The sequence below is a fragment of the Thermobia domestica genome, chromosome 6 (assembly GCF_964235325.1).
Source record: "Thermobia domestica chromosome 6, izTheDome1.hap1.1, whole genome shotgun sequence".
Taxonomy (NCBI): domain Eukaryota; kingdom Metazoa; phylum Arthropoda; class Insecta; order Zygentoma; family Lepismatidae; genus Thermobia; species Thermobia domestica.
Window position 1 is genome coordinate 96792500 of NC_137459.1, and position 21059 is coordinate 96813558.

At 35.0% G+C, this 21059-nt stretch overlaps 1 protein-coding gene across 2 annotated transcripts in view; it reads right to left on the bottom strand.

Moving 5' to 3' along the window:
* LOC145688108 (KICSTOR complex protein SZT2-like) overlaps positions 1-21059 on the bottom strand; it is a 373764-nt gene that overhangs the window by 318799 nt on the left and 33906 nt on the right. For both annotated transcript variants that reach the window (XM_081761856.1, XM_081761857.1), the window contains exons 9-15: positions 19395-19525; positions 17968-18091; positions 16576-16711; positions 15325-15571; positions 4579-4848; positions 2964-3078; positions 1922-2139 (exon numbers count right to left, since the gene is read on the bottom strand). In XM_081761856.1, the coding sequence (XP_081617982.1) occupies positions 1922-2139; positions 2964-3078; positions 4579-4848; positions 15325-15571; positions 16576-16711; positions 17968-18091; positions 19395-19525 (1241 nt within the window). The remainder of the gene's footprint in view (positions 1-1921; positions 2140-2963; positions 3079-4578; positions 4849-15324; positions 15572-16575; positions 16712-17967; positions 18092-19394; positions 19526-21059) is intronic.

Consider the following 21059-nt stretch of genomic DNA (forward strand, 5'->3'; position numbering starts at 1 on the left):
CTTATTTTGTTACTTGATTTCCCCGTCGGAATAATCAATAAGCGTCTCAAAAATTTGTAAAGCTCTTTCTTATCAAGGCCAAGAGCATTTCGATGAACGAAAACTTTCTTAAGAAATTTGTCTCAATGAAAACAGATCAGTGTATTTTCGTTTCATTATGTGAACAACGATGTTTATTTTGCAACACATGTCCAACAAACAGGGATTTGTATGGATACAATGTATTTTATATGGAAAATGCTGAAAAATCGGTAGTATGCTCAGACTTTTGACAATATATACAGGGTGTTAATGAACTAGACCGACAAACTGTAAGAGCTGATTCCTCACATCAAAATAAGACAAAAGTTCATATGGACCTATGGCGAAAAGTGCATAGCTTCAGAGGTAGGACCGTCCAAAATCGCGAAAAAGCCGAATTTCAACAGGCCCTGTTTCTAATTCCATAAACTGTGAATGGTGGATCTTATCAGGTAAAGGAAGCCACGCATACACAATCTAAAAGTGCATATTTCACCAATTTTCAATAAGTGTACAAGGTATTCCCTACAGGGTGTAATTCTTAGATATGCTCTCAATAGAGCCTTCAAGATATACCCTGATTTCAAGGAGGGTCCAAAGTAGGAAGGAGATAAGCCTTGAAAACAATGGACATCCAATGCTTCGGAGGAAAGTCGGAAGTGTTAGGAACCGACAGCTCCATGTTTTTTTCTTTCTTTTTTTCTTTTTCTTTTTTTTTTTTTTTTTTTTTTTTTGTGTGTGTGTGTTCGGAATAACGTGTGATGTGTATTTCGTCGCGGTATGTTTCACATTTTCTTCATTTATAAACGTGGAAGAAAACATTGCAGCATGCGTATTCCCGAGCACGAGAGACCGTGTTGCTGACGATCCTTAACACTTCCAACATCGCACTAAAGGATTCCGTGTTCGCTGCTATCAAGCTTATCGTTTGCCTCCTTTGAACAAATCATAAAGTCAGAGCATATCTCAAAATTCGGTTGATGGCATGTCTGGGAATTTCACCCTGCATGGAATACTCTGTACACCCATTGAACATTAATGAAATATGCATTTTTGGATTGCGTATGCGTGACTTCCTTTACGCTGATAAGGACCACCAACCACAGTTTCTCGAATTCGAAATAGGGCCTCTTGAAAGTTGGCTTTTTCGCGATTTTGGACAGCCCTAGCTCTGAAATTATGCACTTTTCCCCACAGGTCCATATGAACTCAACTCTTACAGTTTGTCGGTATAGTTCATTAACACCCTGTGTGTATATATATATTCACAACAACACCGACAACGTTTGGGAGGTGATTTCTGACGCTAAGATAAGATAAAAAGTATACACCAACCACAAATGCTTATTTTTGGAGTTATAGGCTGCCGAAAACATGAAGAAATGAACTTTAAAGGTTCATATCTCCAAAACTATGTGACCGACCGTAGTCGGGTCAAGACTTCACTTAGGAACAACTATGTGCCCTATCCAAATATCCATGTTTCAGAACCCTGCGGTACTTCCTCAACAATTTTTATAGTGGTAGTTGGTGAGTATTTTAAACTATATGTACATAGAAAAACTCCCTCTATAAAAATTGTTGCTTGACTACCTTAGGATTCTGAAACATATATTTTTGGAAAGCGCACATATTAGTTCCTAAGTGAAGTCTTGACCCGACTACGATAGGTCCCATAGTTTTGGAGCTATGAACCTTTAAATTTCTTTTTTACATGTTTTCGGCAGCCTATAACTCCGAAAGGAAGCGTTTGTGCACCCAGCTTGGTCTATCCTTTTTGTCTTTTCTTGGTGTCAGGAATCACCTCCCAAACGTTGTCGGTGTTGTTTTGAAACACCATATATATGTATGTATCGTATCAAATTTACACCAATGTTCGCTCATACATTTACTCTCATACCTGATTAGGACTTTTTCTACCGGTTTCCGCAACAGAGTACAACATCTAATATCAGACCATGTTCTTACAAGAGAAGCATGATTTCTGTCTCCCTTCTTATCATCTGACTGCGAAGTTTGTTGTTTTGCAGCAGAGATCTTGCGAATAAGTGGCTCTTTGATAGAGGGTCTCTGTGGGAAAGTCAAACATGTAACCCTGTTCCTTAGTTGTTGAACTATCTGAAAAAGAAATTTACTGGTAATAATAAAATGTCGGCTTATATATATATATAAATATATATACAAACATGAAGATACTTTTAAAAGAATAATCTTTCTATACCAATAGTGCATATTTACAAAATTATATACGTTAATGAGCACGATTCATCATGTTACGGCTATGTGTATTTCAATGTCACAGATCTTATACCAACACCCTCAATTATATTCAGCCGTTTGAGAAACTTAATACCTTGATTACTTTATTACTTTCAGCTTAGAAGAAATTGTAACAGACCCCAAAAGTCATACATAATAGACTAGCGAGCATGCTTTCCATGCGCACCATCCGTGACTTGATTCCAGATAGAGTACAGCTAGTTTTGACTCTATGTTACAAATTGTAGATTTTGACTTTTAAAACCTCCATACCGAAAAGGGAAGTAAAACTCTAAACAAAGAAAGAAGAATAATTTACATATTCCTTTAATTCTTTAATTAAACGAAATACTTTAAATTTTTAATTATCAGTTAGAACAGTAACAGGATTTACATGATATACAGATTTCATTGTGAAGAATTAATAGTAAAGTCATTAATTTGAGAAGCGCCCTGAACTTAAAATTTCCCTTGCAGTGGAAACCTTTTCCCAGTTTTGATTAGGAGAGTGACATTAACCCTCATTTTTTTTTAAACATTTTTAGAACATGTAATCCTGAATATTTTGCAGCACAACAATTTCCGCATTCCTCCGTTCACATAATAATTTCCAATTTCGAAATTATTTGCATATACGTGTCATGATACATTTACCTTACTTTTTAAAAGGAAAATAGTAGTACCTGGTGTCTCAAGCTTCCAGCTGTTCCTCCACAAAAAGCAACATTGATAACCACACACGGAGGCTTCGAAGTGACGTGAATGATGTAAAAGGATGATGGTGGTTTATCTACTTCCCTAGAAGAATTATAGTAGATTTATGTAAAGAAAACAATAATAGTACAGAATTTTATTAGATATTAAACAATGTTGAGATAAACAAAATCCCATTTTCTCTTGTACACTCATTAGCATATGAGTTGAATCCATTTACCAGTGCTCCTGGGATACCGTGAGGTGAAAGAAGCACATATGAAGTGTTCCCTGCAATTCTTGTCACGGCAAGGTGTCAAGAAGAGTTTGTGCACATCAAATTCTATTTTAAGCTTAGCAAAACAACTACAAATTTCAAAGAACAGCTTTCGGAAAAGACACTATGAACTGTAACTAAAACTGAGTTTAAACGAAACATTGTCAGTTGAAGATAACATGGTTCCTCGTGACAGTCTCTCAGTGTAATTGTCAGAAAACACCTAAAAATTAGTATTATTACCACCTATCGGTATTTTCTTCCTCCTTTCCACGTAAGTTTTCAGACACCGAAAAGGGAAAAATGAAGTGGAAAAAAACTTTACTATAATAGAACAAAACCTACTGCACTAAGTAATTCATTCTGCCTTAACTGTGTTTCTAATTCGGTAAGTTCTATATACTAAATAATGGCAATGATGCCCCTTCATCCCTACTCACTAGATCTCATTCTCTGACTCCTTTCTGTTCTCGGCGCTGAAAACCCAACGATTTGAGATAGGAGCACTGAAAAATTCTAGAAATGACCAAGGCCGCTCTAAAAGGAATCAGCTTCCAAAAAGTCCTTCGAGTTTGACAGCAACATGTAAGAATTTTCTAGTCCCCTAAGCGGTCACATATAAAAACGTCATTTTAGGGTCCTCAACTAGGGAATTTGATGAGTAGGCTGTGGCTGTCCACTTTTTAATTTTCTCCGAATATTACATTCATGTATTCTTTTAAATTCCTATAATAATAATAATAATAATAATAATAATAATAATAATAATAATAATAATAATAATAATAATAATAATAATAATAATAATAATAATAACCTCCTTCCACGTTGTATTATATAAGCTAAAGAAAACTAATGATAAATGCAAGTGAATAATAAAAGAACTGGTAGAATGAAGTGCGAGAGAACTGAAAGATAGTGGGAGGAGACCGGTAATATATAATGCAAAATGTTATCAATAACAACATACTTTTTAAAATAGGCAGTCTGTTATAGCGTAATTATTGGTCACATATACAAGTTTTAAACAGCAAGTACAATCAAAATACTGCCTTCTTTCACTTAAACTTTCAGATACCCTTATGCAGCAATATACAATTTACACATATAGGCACGATCATCAAAGAGAATACAGACTAATAGCTCTTTTACAGAAAATAAATATAATAATAATAATAATAATAATAATAATAATAATAATAATAATAATAATAATAATAATAATAATAAAGGCAGTAGAAAATTACGTAAAATTCTATTACTCCTCCTAATTTCACATACTAAAATATTTCGCAATTTCATAAAGGGAAAAATCTGAAGGAACTTACCCAAAAATTAATTTTACGAAACATATGTTCTCAATAAGGACGAATGAACTCCAGTCTTTTAGCATCGAATATAGCGTAGCTGCAGCCTGTCGACACTGAACCACCTGAAATCGCCCGCTGGAATTGGCTCGGTGCAAATGCCGTGGCAAAGGATGATCATGTTGCAAGAGAATTCCAATGCGATGAGTATGTAACCACTTCTGCCAAACAGTAGGCTCTAAAAGGCACACAGGTTTCCAGAATGTAGCGAACTGAGGGTGTGCGAAATCACTATACGGAATTGAAAAGAAAGACAATTTACAATTCAGGAAATAATGTATTAACTGAATCATTAAATGTATGGTACCACACAATATAGTGACACTGCGTTTGTTTATTGACTGATATTCAATTACATATTATCAAAATTTGGATACTAACACAGGAAGGCAAAATGAATAGGGAAAAAAGTACAAAGGAAACGTATGAAAAGGAACAAAGGAAAAAGGAAACAACGGAAAGAAATCTGTTAAATCGGCAATCAGTTTCGAAAATAATTTTAGAAAAATCTTAATGATTTTTATTACCTTTTCGGTTCAAATCAATAGGTCTTTCCCAAGTCCCTACATATCGAAAATTAAATTTCATAATTTCAACATCTCATTTATCTGAGGCTTCTGCTGGCCATCAAGACTAAGAGCACATTACTAGCCTACAGAAACATAGCAAAGATCTAACCAGTATAAGTTTCTTTAATACACTTCGTAATAAAAATCATAAATCGTATTTATGTTGTATGACAACCTTCAAATTACTAGCAGCATGTCCTCTACTGACACTATGATAAGCATGCTATCTACGGTGGGCTGTGGGCTAAGACTTTCAAACTAAGACCACGACACCCCCTACAGACGCACATTGTGGGGTGAAAATTTCGTTCTTTCTTTCAGTTTAATGTCCACGATTATGTTCTTTAGGCTAAAGGAAACGAATGATTAAAGTATGTGAATAATGATAGAAGAATTGGTAGAATGAGAATGTGGAAGGAAGCGGGAGTACCCCGAGAAAACCCACGGACACGATGTGTCCACCACAATCTCACTTGGTTGGGGATTGAACCAGAGGTCCCACCCACCGGGGGTAAGCGTTCTACCACTGAGGCGCCGTTTCCTGTGAAAACTTCGTTCGAATCAGACAATGTCTAGGGGTGTTCTTATGTGCGTTTCTACCGGTGTAAGTTAACCAGGTATAATAGGTAATTTGCTGGGTATTATCCAAACTATACATAGGTATTTCTAAGAATAATGACTCATTCAATGCTTAGGTAGCACTATATTACTCCTGATCAATTAATAAATAACTATATTAGTTAAAAAGGGACACAATATGACTAAAAGGAAGTATTATACAAATGATCCATGTTTTTTGTACACAAGTATGAGCTCTTTGCTCGCAGCTAAATAATTCTCTCTCTCACCTTTGGTACGAGATCAATTTCGATTCCAGTAAAAGTGTATGTTATTTGGATCGCACGTAAAACAAAGTTCACGTCACATATAGCTTAGGTGTTGATAAGTTACTTCAAGGAAAATAAACATATTGAAACGAAGTAGGAACGCAGTAAGAAATAAATGTCAAAGGTAGTCCATCCTAACTGAAATTCAGTAAAGATCAATCATCAGTTCTTTCAGGATTTCATGAATTACCAAATAAATGTAATGTCACGCAATGCCACTCTACACTACTCTACAAGAATTTTTAACCGAATGTGTGTAAGCTAGTAGTTAGCGTTCTTACTTCGCAATCCAGAAGTCCGGGTTCAAAAGTTGCGAGACATCCTAGATGAGCCTTTTCTATAGTTTCCTTTAGTTCCACAGAGGAATGCCGGGAAATATCCCTCTAAGCCGATTTCTTTCTATTACCTTTCCTCTTGTTGTTGTCTGTAGTTAATTCTTAACGACTCTATAGTAAATTGGCCTCACTGGCTGTATTTGGATGTATGTTACATAAATAAGAGATGGGTTTCACTTTTACTTTAAACTAGTATGAATAAACGATGTCATAAGTTTTACCGTATCGCGTGTTAATAAATATTAGAAAGAAGTCTCATGCATTGACGATAATCCCGGTTAATAATAATATATATATATATAAAGATGTTATTAAGGAAACTAAGAGGCTACATACTGAAAGCACTAAGAAATATTGCTGCGAATTTTATTACTTAATAATCAAAACTTTGGTACACAAATGTTTTTAAAAATGGCAACACCGAAAAGGAACGATATAGTAAGACGTTCGAGTTTACCGGATTTGTACGGCAGAGTATAATGTATGAACAATTAGAATTTCATATGGATGACGCATGCGTACACACACCAGCGCCCTCAGTTGTGTAAGTAGAAGAGTCGAGAGAAGCTGGTTAACATAGCACTCAGGTAGTGGAGTGTGGGCAAGCGAGCAGAAAGTGTGTGGGCAACCCTCACTATGATTCATTCACGTGGAAGGGCGGAAAATAAACAGACAATTGAGTTCGATCAAAAATCGCATGATCATCCTACGGAGACCGTAAAATTGATGGCATTCGTATAGCATGCTACCACGTCATGTTGCGTATGTAGAAGTAACGAATAAACAGAGAAGAAACAGATAGCAGTGATCGGGAAGCGCACTACGCAATATTGCCATGTAATGGGATGGTCGATATCTTACCCGCGTGATCGTGACGGACCATGGGGCATTGTTTAGTGTTAGCTTGATGCCAAAGAATAATAATGTTGAAGACTACACACTGTCCACAGCACACTGCCGAACGTCATAGAGGCCGAACGGAAGGTGGGGAACGCCATTGGAAATAACATGTAATCTCGGCTGCTATGCTTTGAGGGCAACCTTAACAGGCACAGCTACATCAGAAAAAATTTTACAGGTCGACGTCATATCTTTTCTTCAGACAACTAAGGATACCACATTTCAACAGAAAAATACTCGGCCCATGTACCCTCGGAATGTACAAGCGTTCCTCGAGAAACAACAGATACAATTACTTTCCTGGCCTGCCAGCCTGCAGCGTGCGGCACGTCCTTCGTCATACACGTAGAATTATGCTTGATCGGCACCTTGTTCGTGACGGTCTTCCAGCAGACAGTGACAATGTCATGAACTCGCATACAAGCAGGATGGTACGTGTTTCCTCATGAATCCATCCAATTCTTGTTTAACTGGATGCCACGACGTATAGAAAGACTGATTGCGGTGCGTAGAAACTTCACGTCACACTGATATGTCATGCCAATTTCAAAACAATTTATATTGGTTGGCAATACTCTTTGTTGAGTGTTTCTGTTTAATATATGCAAAGATGTTCCCCTTCTTATAGTCTAGGGCCACCCATAGTTCCTGTTGGATCGGAAAGGTCAAGAGCAAATTATTACTGGACTTTGTCTAATGATACTAGTGGATGATTTCTGGCTTGGTTACATGTTCTGAAAACCGTGAGTTTTTTGGCAACATGGCCGCCAAGGTTAAAGGTCGCCGAAAAACTACCTTATATCAGAAATATTTAAATATACTTAAAACGGTTGATTTAAAAAAAAAAAAAAATCCTTCTACAAAAGTTGAAAAGTTGTTCAGAATTAAATTTTCAGCAAATTCACTATTTTCACCTTTACGTCCAGTGACGTAACGTGATCAGAAATTTAGAGGGCACTATTTCCTAAACTTTCTTACAAATATCTGGACCTTGCACATATCCATATAATAAAGAGGTACTTGTAAATAGATATTTCAAGGGAGAAAGCTAGGGGATGTACCTCCCTGTTCCACCCTCCTCTCCCCCCTCCCCGACGCGACGCTCTTGCCTAAAACCTATCTTTATCGCAAAAATGCGAGCAAAGTTAAATGCTGATATATAATTTAAATGTGTACGCTACATTTTATTTTATTTATTTACTCTTGTGGAGTTCGAGGTCTATTTCTATTCGCAGAAGCAATTCAAATTTTACAGTGGCAACAATTCTTTCTGGAATCAGATCCCAGGAAATACATGGATGTCATTTAGTCAGTGAAATGCTTTCAAGATGCATGTCAAGTTGAAGACCGAGATGCAGCAATACGTTTCCATATTGAAGTTCCGAACGTTACGCAACCCATGATCGATTATAATTCCTCTGTGGAAGATGGATGCAATAAGTCAAAAATGTTCCGTTATTGGAATACATTCATCACTGTTGTGTTTCCAGTCTTAAGGAGATTTGATTCTAGTTGACAGAGAGGGCAATTCTACTCTCCGACAGGCCCGTCCACTGTTCTTTGCGTTCAGAAAAATTAATTATTCTAGATGGGGCTCAGTTCATTTGGAAGACTACTTGAAGCATCAAGAAACAAAAGCACCCATGAAAAGTTCAAGAGAGGTCACTTTGTTGTCCACCAAACAGATCGAAACTTTAATAGAGCTGCAATGGACCAGACACTGGAGCAACTGTACAACAAACCCGCAAAAAGTCCAGGAGAAATCATTGGGATCACAAGACGGAAGGAAGTTGTTGCCCAACGCGATCTAATTCAATATAAAAAACTAGCATCAAACAAAACACTTCCACCGTAGGATGTGCGGGTTCCAAGAAAATGACGAGTAGATGCTTAACCACGAATTCTCATTAAGTGTCACGCAATCAGATGCCGGTTCTGTGGAAAAAAAAAAAAGTGATTTTTTTTCTGTGAAAGACAGAACCCGTTTCATTTAAATGATTGTAGTTTGCACAATTTAGTAATTGGAAAACATTATATAGAAACTGTTCAGAACTTCAAGCTGACAAGCTGACGTGCATGAGCATTGGCGGTAACGAATACCTTAAATTTCGCGTCGATAGATTTATTAAAAAAGACAGTAAGTTGTTCAGTCCTCTGGCGCGGATAAAAAAATCGAAGATTCAACAAAACAAAAAAAAAAATAGACATCATAAGGGAAACATCTGAAAGTATGAGGATTATTGACATAGCTAGTGAGAGAGAGAATATCCACTCGATTGGTTATTGTGCTTCGAAATAACTTCAACTTCGTTCTTCCTAACAAATGACGGTTTCCTGTCCAAATCAAACAAATCTGAAATGATACAGGAACTGAAAAAATACCTGAAATGCTTACTTCAACTCTCTCTGTGTCTTCTTTAGCAACTTCAGCTGCATTTGACTTCATGCTTCGTGCCCGTGTTGTTGCGACAGCTGGAAAGTCGTGATGATGTTTGGAGATTTGCACTTTATATTTTTGCGTAGAATTATATCGATAGCACGAGTATCAAGCAGAATAGATACCACATTCGATGTGTATAAAGAGGATAATGTAAAATCGCACGAATGCCTCCGAAGATACGAGAGTCAGCCAATTGAAGTTAACATCAATGGCACAGAAGCCCCAATGCCAAAAGACATGCATGCATTCTGGGCATTTTCCCAAAGTAGACTGCAAAGGTTTTCCGCCGATTATTTGATAAGTCATGAATTGCGAGGGATGGTTGTGTACGCTGGTGGGTTAGACGTTTGTGGGGAAAGAAGCATTCGCATATTAAAAGAGAAAATAAGAGATGTTCCTGATTTGCAATGCGAGCTAGAAGCTGATGAGAGGATATGTTTTTCATATTAAGCATGCAATCTCCAACTCAAGCATTGAGCGTCTAATTCTTGCATTTTCTGATAGTGATGCCTTCATTTGTGCCTTGCATTATTACTAGAAAGATTTCAAAAGTCACGGATTAGTAGAATTATGGGTATTATGTGGGGCTGGGATCACTTCACAGCATGTCCTCATCCATATTCTTGCTGAAAGTTTGTGGAGTCCTATGATTGATGTCTTATCGGCAGCCCACGCTCTAACTGGATGTGGCACTACAAGAAAAGTTTGCATTAAGCATTCTTCCGTTAACCTGCAAAGAACATGGCACAGTATCTGACTGAATTCGGCAAAGAAGAATTGTCAAAAATTATGACAATGTCTGCAGATACCTTTCTAGTGCAGATGATGTCAAGTAAATTCTCATCGATGGATAAATATAGAATTCACCAGTACCATCGCAAGAAGCGTGTGGGTTTCTCCAAATTACCGTCAACCTCGTTTTCGATATAACTTCACATCAGAAGAGCTTACTTTCAGTGCTACAAGTGGTACCACATACTTGATGAAGCCCCAGAACTCGAACCATCTCAATATGCCTACACAGAAAACGATGGCGAATGGATCCCAGAAATGACACTTGAAATTCTTCCTATCAACTTCCCATTCCCCTGCACTTGCAAAAAAATGCTCAAGAAACACATTTTGTAAGTGTCGCGTTAATGTCATGTCTTATTCTGAATTTCTCAATTCTGCAGTTCTGAAAGCACCGAATGTAAAAATCCGTTCAGGTAATTTGGATGTAACTGAGTGACGTTATATTTTTATTTTTATATTTTTATAAATCGCATCTATGTGTATCTATTCCTGTAGAAAATGTATATATTCTAAAACAATATAAAGGTAACCAAGACAGTTCTGTTGCTTTTTCACCTACCACGTTTGAACATAGACATGTCACCTAAGACGTAACTGGAAGACCAAAAATGGTCACCATTAGCATCGACGATCTTTTGCCAACGTTCGTCAAGGCCATGGATTCCATTGCGGTAGAACTTGGTAGGCCTTGAAGCCAAGAAGGTATCTAGTGCATTTTGCACCTCTACTAGGGATCTGAACTGGCGTCCTCTAAGGTGATGATCCAAGGAATGGAACAGGTGATAATCGGACGGTGTAATGACCGGGGAGAATGGCGGATGCAATAGTATTTCCCATCCAAGGCGTAGAATGGTGTCCTGGGTCTTACTAGCCACGTTTCACTTTTCTCCCTCTTTTGGTTTCACCGTCATCACGGTTGGGCATTATAAATGGTGTACATACATACATATATAGGATGGATGGATGGATGGATGGATGTATATATATATATATATATACTCTCAACTATCAGGATTAGGGTTAGGAATTAGATTTCTGGCATCTATGGCCAAGTTAGACCGTCACGTATGACGGATGACGGCCCTCGGTGATTCACATTGCCAGGGAAACTGGGAAGAAAGAAATGGAGAAGGGAGGAAGAAAGGAAACGGCTCTACCCTTGTGTTAGGGACCATCCCGCCATTTGCCTGGTGTCAATGAGGAAAATCCACGAAAAACCTCACACAGGATAACTGGCCTGAAAAAGCTGCTATACCTTTCCGACTGAGTGTTCTCACCAGGTCTTAACTATGAGACAGAGTCGTCTTCTGACAGTGATGCACATACTACTAAGAGTTACGAGAATACTACATGAAATAATGTCTGTATCATTATGTAACGAGTCTGTAATATAAAATTTCATTCCCTCAGACTTTTTTTTTTTTATTGCAGTTTATACGAAGAGCAGTCTTTTTCCTGTTATATAGGAATAAATTTGAATATATCCCAGTTCAAAATATGGAAACCAATATGAAAACACGAAGTTGTAATATTTTGTGGCGTGTTAAAATAAATATACACAATATGGTGTTTAGTCATATTAATGATACATTAAGAGTAACCAATTCAGTTTCTTTCCAAAATGGTCAACATTTCATAATCTCATTAATTTTACATTAAAATTTACAAAGTTGAATGTGCATCGCATTTATTTAGATTTTTTTTTTTTTTTAAAAAAAGAAAACACATAACTACACAAAACATTTAAGATCATTCTATAGAGTGTCTAATCATTTTCAAAACTCTTATTAGAGCTTCCATTTAATAATAATCATAAAAAACAATATGTTGTTTGCAAACGATCTAACTCAACTTAATACGCAAATTAAGTCATATTTTTTTTAAAAAAATATAACTTTCAATCAGAAATTTTGATAACTTGTTGACGATTTAACAGATTTCTCGGTGAAAATACAAATGCTTCCGATCCCACTTTAAGCTGTATGAACACGTCTTATATAACCTCAGTGTTGAAAAGGGATCCGAACCCGCAAACAAATAATCAACGCAAAATTTATCGAATGTGGCAAAAACTTCTAGCTAATATAAAGAAGTAGTGTTCAGATTCAGAAATAAATACCAATAGTGATTTAAAAATATAAATTTCTAAATTTGACATGAGTTGAGGGGAAAAAAATAGAAGATTTAATATTTAAAAAAAACTTTTATTACCTCAACGGGTAGGCTAAATTACCTCGGCGGGAGGCTATATTTAATATTACGAGTTTATTCTCATCTCGAAACACAAGCAAATGCACTATAAACGTAAGAATGGGAAAGAAATGATTGAAGTAAAAAAATACTACAATTTTTTATCATGTAACAAATAATCTCCCATTTGATTAATACATATAGAATGTAATATATGTATATCATAATTTTCTGCACAATAACTTTTACAAAAATTGGAATGATAGTGTGAAGTACATAAAAGCTTGATACGTATATTAAATCATATTAAATAAAAAATGTTAAAAAAAAAAACATTGCGATGTGTTGTATGGAACCTTGTTTTATTAATATTTACAAGACCGCGATAAGCTATATTTAAAAAATAAAATAAATATCTGTATTAAATGAAATAAAATCTTTCAGTTTTACTTACGTCCCATGGTTATTCCGTGTAGACTACAGGAGACGGTGATGATGAGAAATAAATGAAATGGTGGAATGAAGAAACTAGGAGGAAACGGATGAACCCCGAGAAAACCCACGCATACGGCCTTTGTCCACCATAACGCTCACTTGACCTGAGCTGGGTTCGAACCAGGCCCCACGTACCAGAGGTGAACGCTCTACTGAGTCACCGCGGCCCCAGTATCTGTATTTAAAATCTTAAAATTTAAAAGGATAAATTTAATACAATTAAATTAAAATTTAATTTTCTTATTAACCAGAGAAAAATTCTAATCCATTAGATAAAGAATATGTCTGCATTGCATAATCAATGACTAAACTGACAGAAGTATTTCCTTACTACAAATAAAATTAAATGCAAGACAAAAAAACTTACGAAGCAGAGCGTTGTTCATATGTAATTTGCCTAAAAAAATGAAATGTATAAAAATTCACCATTATTCAGGTTGTGTACAGTATTATAATGATGCAGCCAAAGAGAACAAATGTATTATGAACTAAATATATATCTATAATTATAAGTTAAAAAAAAAAAAAAAAAAAAAAAAAAAAAACTTCTAGACAACTTCAGAGCTTTACAATTAGTTACACCTTTTAAGATTATTAGACACGGTAGCTACATATAATCTGCTAAGTTTCTCGACCTACATATGATTCTCATACGAAAGAAAAAGGGGAAAACAAAAAAGATAAAGAATGTTGGTGTCTATTGTTTCGACTTTAGAGATCACGGGATTCTTATTGACACTAAATATTTCCCCCTGATTTCGTACTTTCACTTTAACTCTTATACTTTCAAGACAATTTATAAGTAACAGAAGAGATTTACTTCCTCTCTTGTTAGTATTTTCATATGTGCAGCCTGTAAGTAAACTCTGTTACGTATAATGAAACTATTACATTTATGTATTATCTATAATAAGATTGATTATTTACTCTTTCTTCATTTTGATTAATCTCCATTTTTATGTTCATTTCTATTTGCATTAGTTAAATTTTTAAATTGATTAGAAGAGCAAGGTCGTTCATGGTCCGCACGCACATTTTGGAGTTACAACTGATATATTTTTTATCAGCCAAATATTTCTCATTTTCAGCTAACAATAATCCCATCATTCTTAATTTAAATTTCAAGTAGCTTGAGTATTTAGTTTGCAAAGAAAGAAAACAGTAGCATCTTCGACAAGTAGGGTAATCTTCTAAAATCTCAACCCACAAATGTCTGACACTCTTAGAATAATTGAACGAATTTCTTGGAATTCGCAAATATTCATTCTTTCTTTTGCCGTGTTTCATATTTTTTCTCTTCTATCTGTGATGGTAATACCCCTTTTGTAACTGAAAACATAAAACTCTGCAAAAGTAACTAGAATAAATTACATTTAAGGAAAGCAATTCTGGCTTAATTTATAAATGGTTGTGAACTTTATCTTGAAAATCGCTCAAACGATTTTCACGGAATTTTGTGAAACCCTGTTTACTGTTGCAAGAAAAAGACTTAACCATGTTACAAGTTTGGGAAAACTTACTTAGTGCTTTTGTAGAAAAACTCTTTTCGCAGCTGTCTAAATTTTATCTTCAAGATGGTTCTAATGATTTTCATCAAGTATGGCAAATACCCATTACGAAGTAACAAACTCTTTACCTTTTTCCCAAATCTGGGAACTCTCAAATAGGGGTGTCTGTAGAAATAATTTCGGAGGAGCCTAAATTTTATCTTTAAAACACCTCTGTGATTTCCACAGATTTAAGTGAAAACTTTTTCGGGTGTAAGAAAGCAATTTAGTAAGATTTCGGTTTTTGGTCAACTCATTCAGTATAAAAAAGTCGGAAGCATCTAGTCTATCTTACAGAAAGTCCTGCTTTTTGATGTGTGAGAACTATTTAACTAGGTCCTGACTTCAAGGAAACAAATGTTAGTGAATCTGTAAAAAAAAAAAAAAAAAAAAAATTCGTGGCCTTCCCATTTGTCTTGAAAGGGCCCTAATGATTTCCTTTATTTTTAAATGTAAAATCACATTTTTGCGTGCGGGAGAATGATTTTATGAAACACACTGAATATACATTTTGACTGCTAAGGCTCGTCTAATTTACCTATAACTTACCTCGAAATCAAAACTGGTGTGCTTGAATTCGACGGCAAGTAGAAAAGAGGCATTCCATTCTTTATACTTTCAGGTATCGTATATGCAGAAGAATTGGTAGCAAAAGAATATAGATGAACTAAGAACTGATCTGTATGTGTTTGATTCTTTAACGTATTCCAAAATCTGGATACTACGGCTTGACGGTAATACGACTTAAAGTTCTTTTTAAGTAAGCATGTGATGTCATGTAAAAATTCATATGGAGCTGAAATGATAAAGAGAGAAAGAAAAAAAAAAGCCGCAGGATGAATATGTTTCTTATAATCATCTTACAAAACAACAGAGTAAACAGTACTCAAAGACATCATTTATGTATCATAAGTACTTATATATTAACTACTGAGTGACAGGTCAGTATCGAATGTCAACAACATGCATGGTGATTTCATAAAAACGCAGTATACAGAACATGCCGAAAGTGGAATACAAGTGAATTATCTTGAAAAATCTATAATAACAATTATCATTTTCTCATAACGATTCCAATTTTATATTAACGAAGGGACTTCTAACAGAACATTCCATTTTGAGAAACGACAAATACTCAAACTTACAATTATACTTATGCAATGCTTTATTTATTTATTTATTTATTTATTAAGAGCTAACAGTGCAGAAGATGATTAACCTTTACATCCTGACAAAGGATACATTTCACAACATATATGAAATAAGTTTAATACCAACAACACAGAATTAATATATGAATACATGTAATTTTTACGGATATTAAATTATAGTTATAATAAAATATTTTTCTAGCTAAAGTACAAATCTCAGAAAGACGCCAGTACGCCTCTACTCCAGTTGCATATCACCATAGAAAAAGGACTGTGCATGAGTATAGTTTAGAGGTGAAAAAAGTACAATTTGAAGAATGCTAACTGTTTATTTTAAAAGTACCTCACTCTTGGAACAGATCACTCACTCACATGTCACATTCTCTCTCACAAATCTAAAGATAATTTGTCAAGTAGTTAGTCAACTAACCAAATTTTCGCACTATAATTCAGAAATTTGAAGGTAACTTCACTACATTTTCCCCTCGTAATTGCACCAAAGGACTAATATTCAATCTACAACACTTTTTTTTTTTTTTCAAATACTACAGTTAAACATAGCTGAATTTTAAAATATTCAATTAATATCTTAATGAATAAGGTCAAGAACACAATAACTCGTAATTTTTTTAATATGCTATAAACGTACCTTCAATAGAAACAACATAATGAACACCGCCTGTTGGACTAGGCCACTGGGAAGTAACACAATATTCTATGTATATCTGATTCTTCCATGGTAGGACTAAACATATTTCCACGTAACTGTCCGTCATGGCTATATTCTTAAAAAAGGAAGAAAAAAATAATAAGAATCGATTAAAGATATTTCCCTGGTCTAAACAAACTTTCTTTATAATACTTTACTTTGACACATCTAAATCATAGTAAGTGTATATCCCAGTATTTTAACTGTATGACGCAGAAACAGACCGATTTACAATCACTGAAAAATCAGATTAACATCACAATGGATGGGGAAAAAAATTAATTCTGCAGAACAGATTCGATATATTTATATATTTTACTCAGAAAGTACATAGAGAAAGGAAGTTCAAACCAAAAATTAACATTTTGACACTAAGTAATTTTAATCACTGTGAAATCTGCAGACCCCTCAAACAGATTTACGCGTGTTAGTTCGTTTCTGCACATTCCCCACATAGCACAAGTACGTCCACGGGATGTCCGAGACTGAGCCCGCAACGGACGACGGGACATCCCGGGATTATCCGAATGTGCTCCCGGGACATCCACAGGATTTCCGCAGAAGATCCAGATGTCCGCAATATCCCGGGATACGGGCTATTCAACGGGACCACGAAGGGATGTCTATTGGTTTTCCCTCGGACCTCCTGTCCCATCTGGGACGTCCCGTGGACATCCTACATGAGAATCCTTCAGGACGTCCCATGCAGGACGTCCATGGGATGTCTTCTCATTGTCCCGATAATCCCAGGAACCGAATGGGATGATTGGGATCAAAATGGGACATCCCAGGGACGTAGTGTGCTATGTGGGTCCCGTCCAATTTAATATCTTTTTATTTCCTTTTTTAACATTATAACTGCAACTTGCAGGATCTTGAATGTCTAAATGGTTAACGCTTTCGCCTTTAATATGCGAGGTATCGAATTTAATTACAGGTACGAAATCAACATTCATCACTTGCAGATGTGGCAGCGGTGGAACTTTAAAACAAACTTATCGTCTAGTTCCCTTAGTTAATACAGCTTAATTTCTTCTTTTGTATAATGTACCTACTCTTTACTACTGTCCTTTATCTTTTTTTCGGCTTTGATGTACCAAAGTCATCTTACAACCTATCCAAAAGCAAATCGTATCGTATCGTTATTACGCTAGCATTACGTCAAATCTTGACTTTTTGTCCTGATGATGATGATGTGTCGAAATTGATTTAAAAAAAAAAAAAAAAAGTCCCCTGCTGACATGCTAGACATAAAATAATACATTACAATTGGTATTCAACAAACGATTGGAAATCACACTCACTTTTTGATCTTAATTAGCAATTCCTTACCTTTATAGTATACCCTTCTCGAAGACGGCATGAAAGCACGTTTGACAAGGAGGTGTTTAGATTGTCCTCAACTTGCTTCTTCCTCAACAGCCTTGACTCTCTGGCATCATAAAAACATTGATTACTGAAAAACAAAGCAACACAAATTTAGTCTCAATTGGCGTACTGTACATCAATGACAGTTATTGGTGTCTTATGTAGAATTGTGCACATTTGCAATCAGAAATCATACATATATAACTATTAAAACGTATAACTTACACAAGATTTTTAAATTTTATATTCAGCAATTATGAAGTTGTTTAAATATTCTGAAAATCATATCTATTGTGCACTTTAAAATTGTAAAATTGTGACTTTTCCCACTTGCTTAAAATAAATAAATAAATGAAATGTGGAACAAACCCCTCGAATTGTACAAAATCTTACCTCCCTGAAACTCCTCATGGAACAAATTAAAATATCTTTAATGAAGCCTCGATTGCATGAAGCTGGAAAACCACTAAAATCTGCATTGAAATGACAACATTCCATCGAAACTTCTCTATCATAGGAATCACATATAGTGGGAAACAAAGTTCCGCCTTTCAAGCAGAGGTTGCAGTATACTCACTTTTTTTATACTATCAATACAAAGAGAGTAAAACAAGATCATCATCAAAATTTGAAGAACGCGTCAGCAAAGTAATGAAGCAAACTAATCGCTTCTCGTACATTGTTTTATCGCTGAGTTATCTGTCAAATAGACAAATGATGACATTGCAATCAAGGATACAAATTTATTGTTGATAATCAATGTCTTAAAAGAATGGAATACTTTATTCCACAGCAATTCAAAAACACATCACTGCATTTCTTCAAACTTTAAAAAACAGCTCTGGAACTCGTATCAGCAAAAACGTCTCTCGACATTTATTGGCGATTTATGTATAAAAGTTATCACAAATATAAATTTCCAACTCTATTTTTTATTTTATTATTATTATTATTTTGTCATCTTACATCGCTTCCATGTAAACAAAACGGCGTCACCAGACGATGTAGCCTATAAAACTTCTTGAGAAGCTGATAATTGAAAAATGCATTATTATAATATGTGTCACCCAGCATTTATTAACAGTGAACTTTATAAATATTTAGGGGACACGGTGACTCAGTGGTACAGCCTTTGCCTTTGGGGCGTGAGGTCCTTGGTTCGATTCCCGACCAAGTTAGTTTGTGGTGGACGACATCGTGTTCGTGGGTTTTCCCAGAGTACTCCTGTTTCCTTCCATATGGTCATTCCACTGATTCTTCCATCGAATTCTCGATCTACAAACAGCTACTAATTCTTTTACTGCCTGAATAAGAGCAAGAAATTTTGAAATTTTCTAGTGTTTTAATTTTGTGTATATATTCCATAAACGCAATGAGTTAAACTAACTTACCTGACTATCCATTCGTCCGTCCTAAGTTGGTAACAGCAATATAACTGTCCAAAAAATTGACTATTCTTCTGTAAACTCCACATGAAGAATGCTTTGTGATATATATTGACGTTACCGTTACATTCAGATTCCTTAAAAATATAATAATAATAATAAATTAATTAATTAATTAAATTAAAAAAAAACAAAACAGCTGAATGTAATTCAAAGCATTGTTCGAATGAATTAAATTATGAAGCTTTAACATAATCCATGCAAAAATACTTAATGACAAAGGAACAAGTAAGAGCACATACGTAACTCTTGTATGTATACGTACATTTGTTAACAGCCTCAAAACGATTAACTCAATTTAAATAAGATTTATGTGACAATAAAGGAAATTACGTCCCCTCTATGCTTAACAAAAGTGTACCAATTGGTTCATTCGTTCCAAAGTTAAAGATAAAAGGAAAATGTTAGGAATGGGAAACCTGAGTCCATAAGGCCGCATGTGGCTTCAAAGTCATAAAGTGCAGCTTTCTGGGCTTGTGAAAAATGCTAAATTATATAAGGAATATGAAATATAATTCTGAAGTTACATATGTCAAATAATAGTTTACTAAAATGCAATAACGAAATAGTCTGTCAATAATGCGACAAAAAAAGAACAGACAATCAAAAAGTTTCACCCAAAATATTAATTTATTTAGGGAATTCACCGGGATTAGAAATGCTCAAAGGTGTAGCAATTAATCTTGGAGTAATGTGAAATAAAATATTGACTTTGGTTATAATCTGTGAGTGCTTCGGGAACAATAAATGCTCATCGTTGTTTGTGATTATATACCGTTTACTTATTAATATTCTTGTGTGATGCTTTTATTTGAATCCCTGCCATGTCGAAAAAAAATTAAAAAGACGCGTGAAAGAAGAAACTGAATCTTTAATTAAGAATGGGAGTTACAATATTTAGATGTATAATATAACGATAAAATTCAGTGCTCTATAACAATAATTTCAACAGTCAAGAAATACAATACGCATCAGCACTATGTTTCTCATATTAAAAATAAGTATGCCAAGTTAGAAGATGAACCTCGAAATGAAGCATGAAAGAAGTTAAAAGATGGCAAAAAACTTTTATATAAAGTATATCAAGCAAATAATATGACTGACCAGTTACAAAATTGCATACTCGCTTGAAAAGAAAAGTGAGCCGTTTTGCGATGCAGGATTAATAAAGGATTGTATTAATAAAACTGTAAGATGCTTAGATCCAGATATGTTTAACTTAATAGAAAGACGTGGCTTTCTCAAGAAGAATTAATACAGATCGTCAACATATATTAGCTCAAACCATAACAGATCAAATAAAAAAATAAAAAAAAAATTCAAGAGGGCACTGTATATTATTCAGTAGCCTTGAATGGGTCAACAGATGTCACTGATTCAGCTCAAGTATTGTACTTTGTTCGTACTGCAACTGAAGAATTTGAGGTAGATTACTTGCTCTAGGGACCCTGATGTTTTCAACAACTTCAGAGAAATTTCATGAAATAGAACTATGTTTCACAAATTTAGTGTGTGTGTGTGTATAGACGCTGCTCCATCTATGTTTGAAAAGAATGGAGGATTCGCTGCATATCTCAAAGAAAAATCTCATAAACGACAGTGTTCTTATTC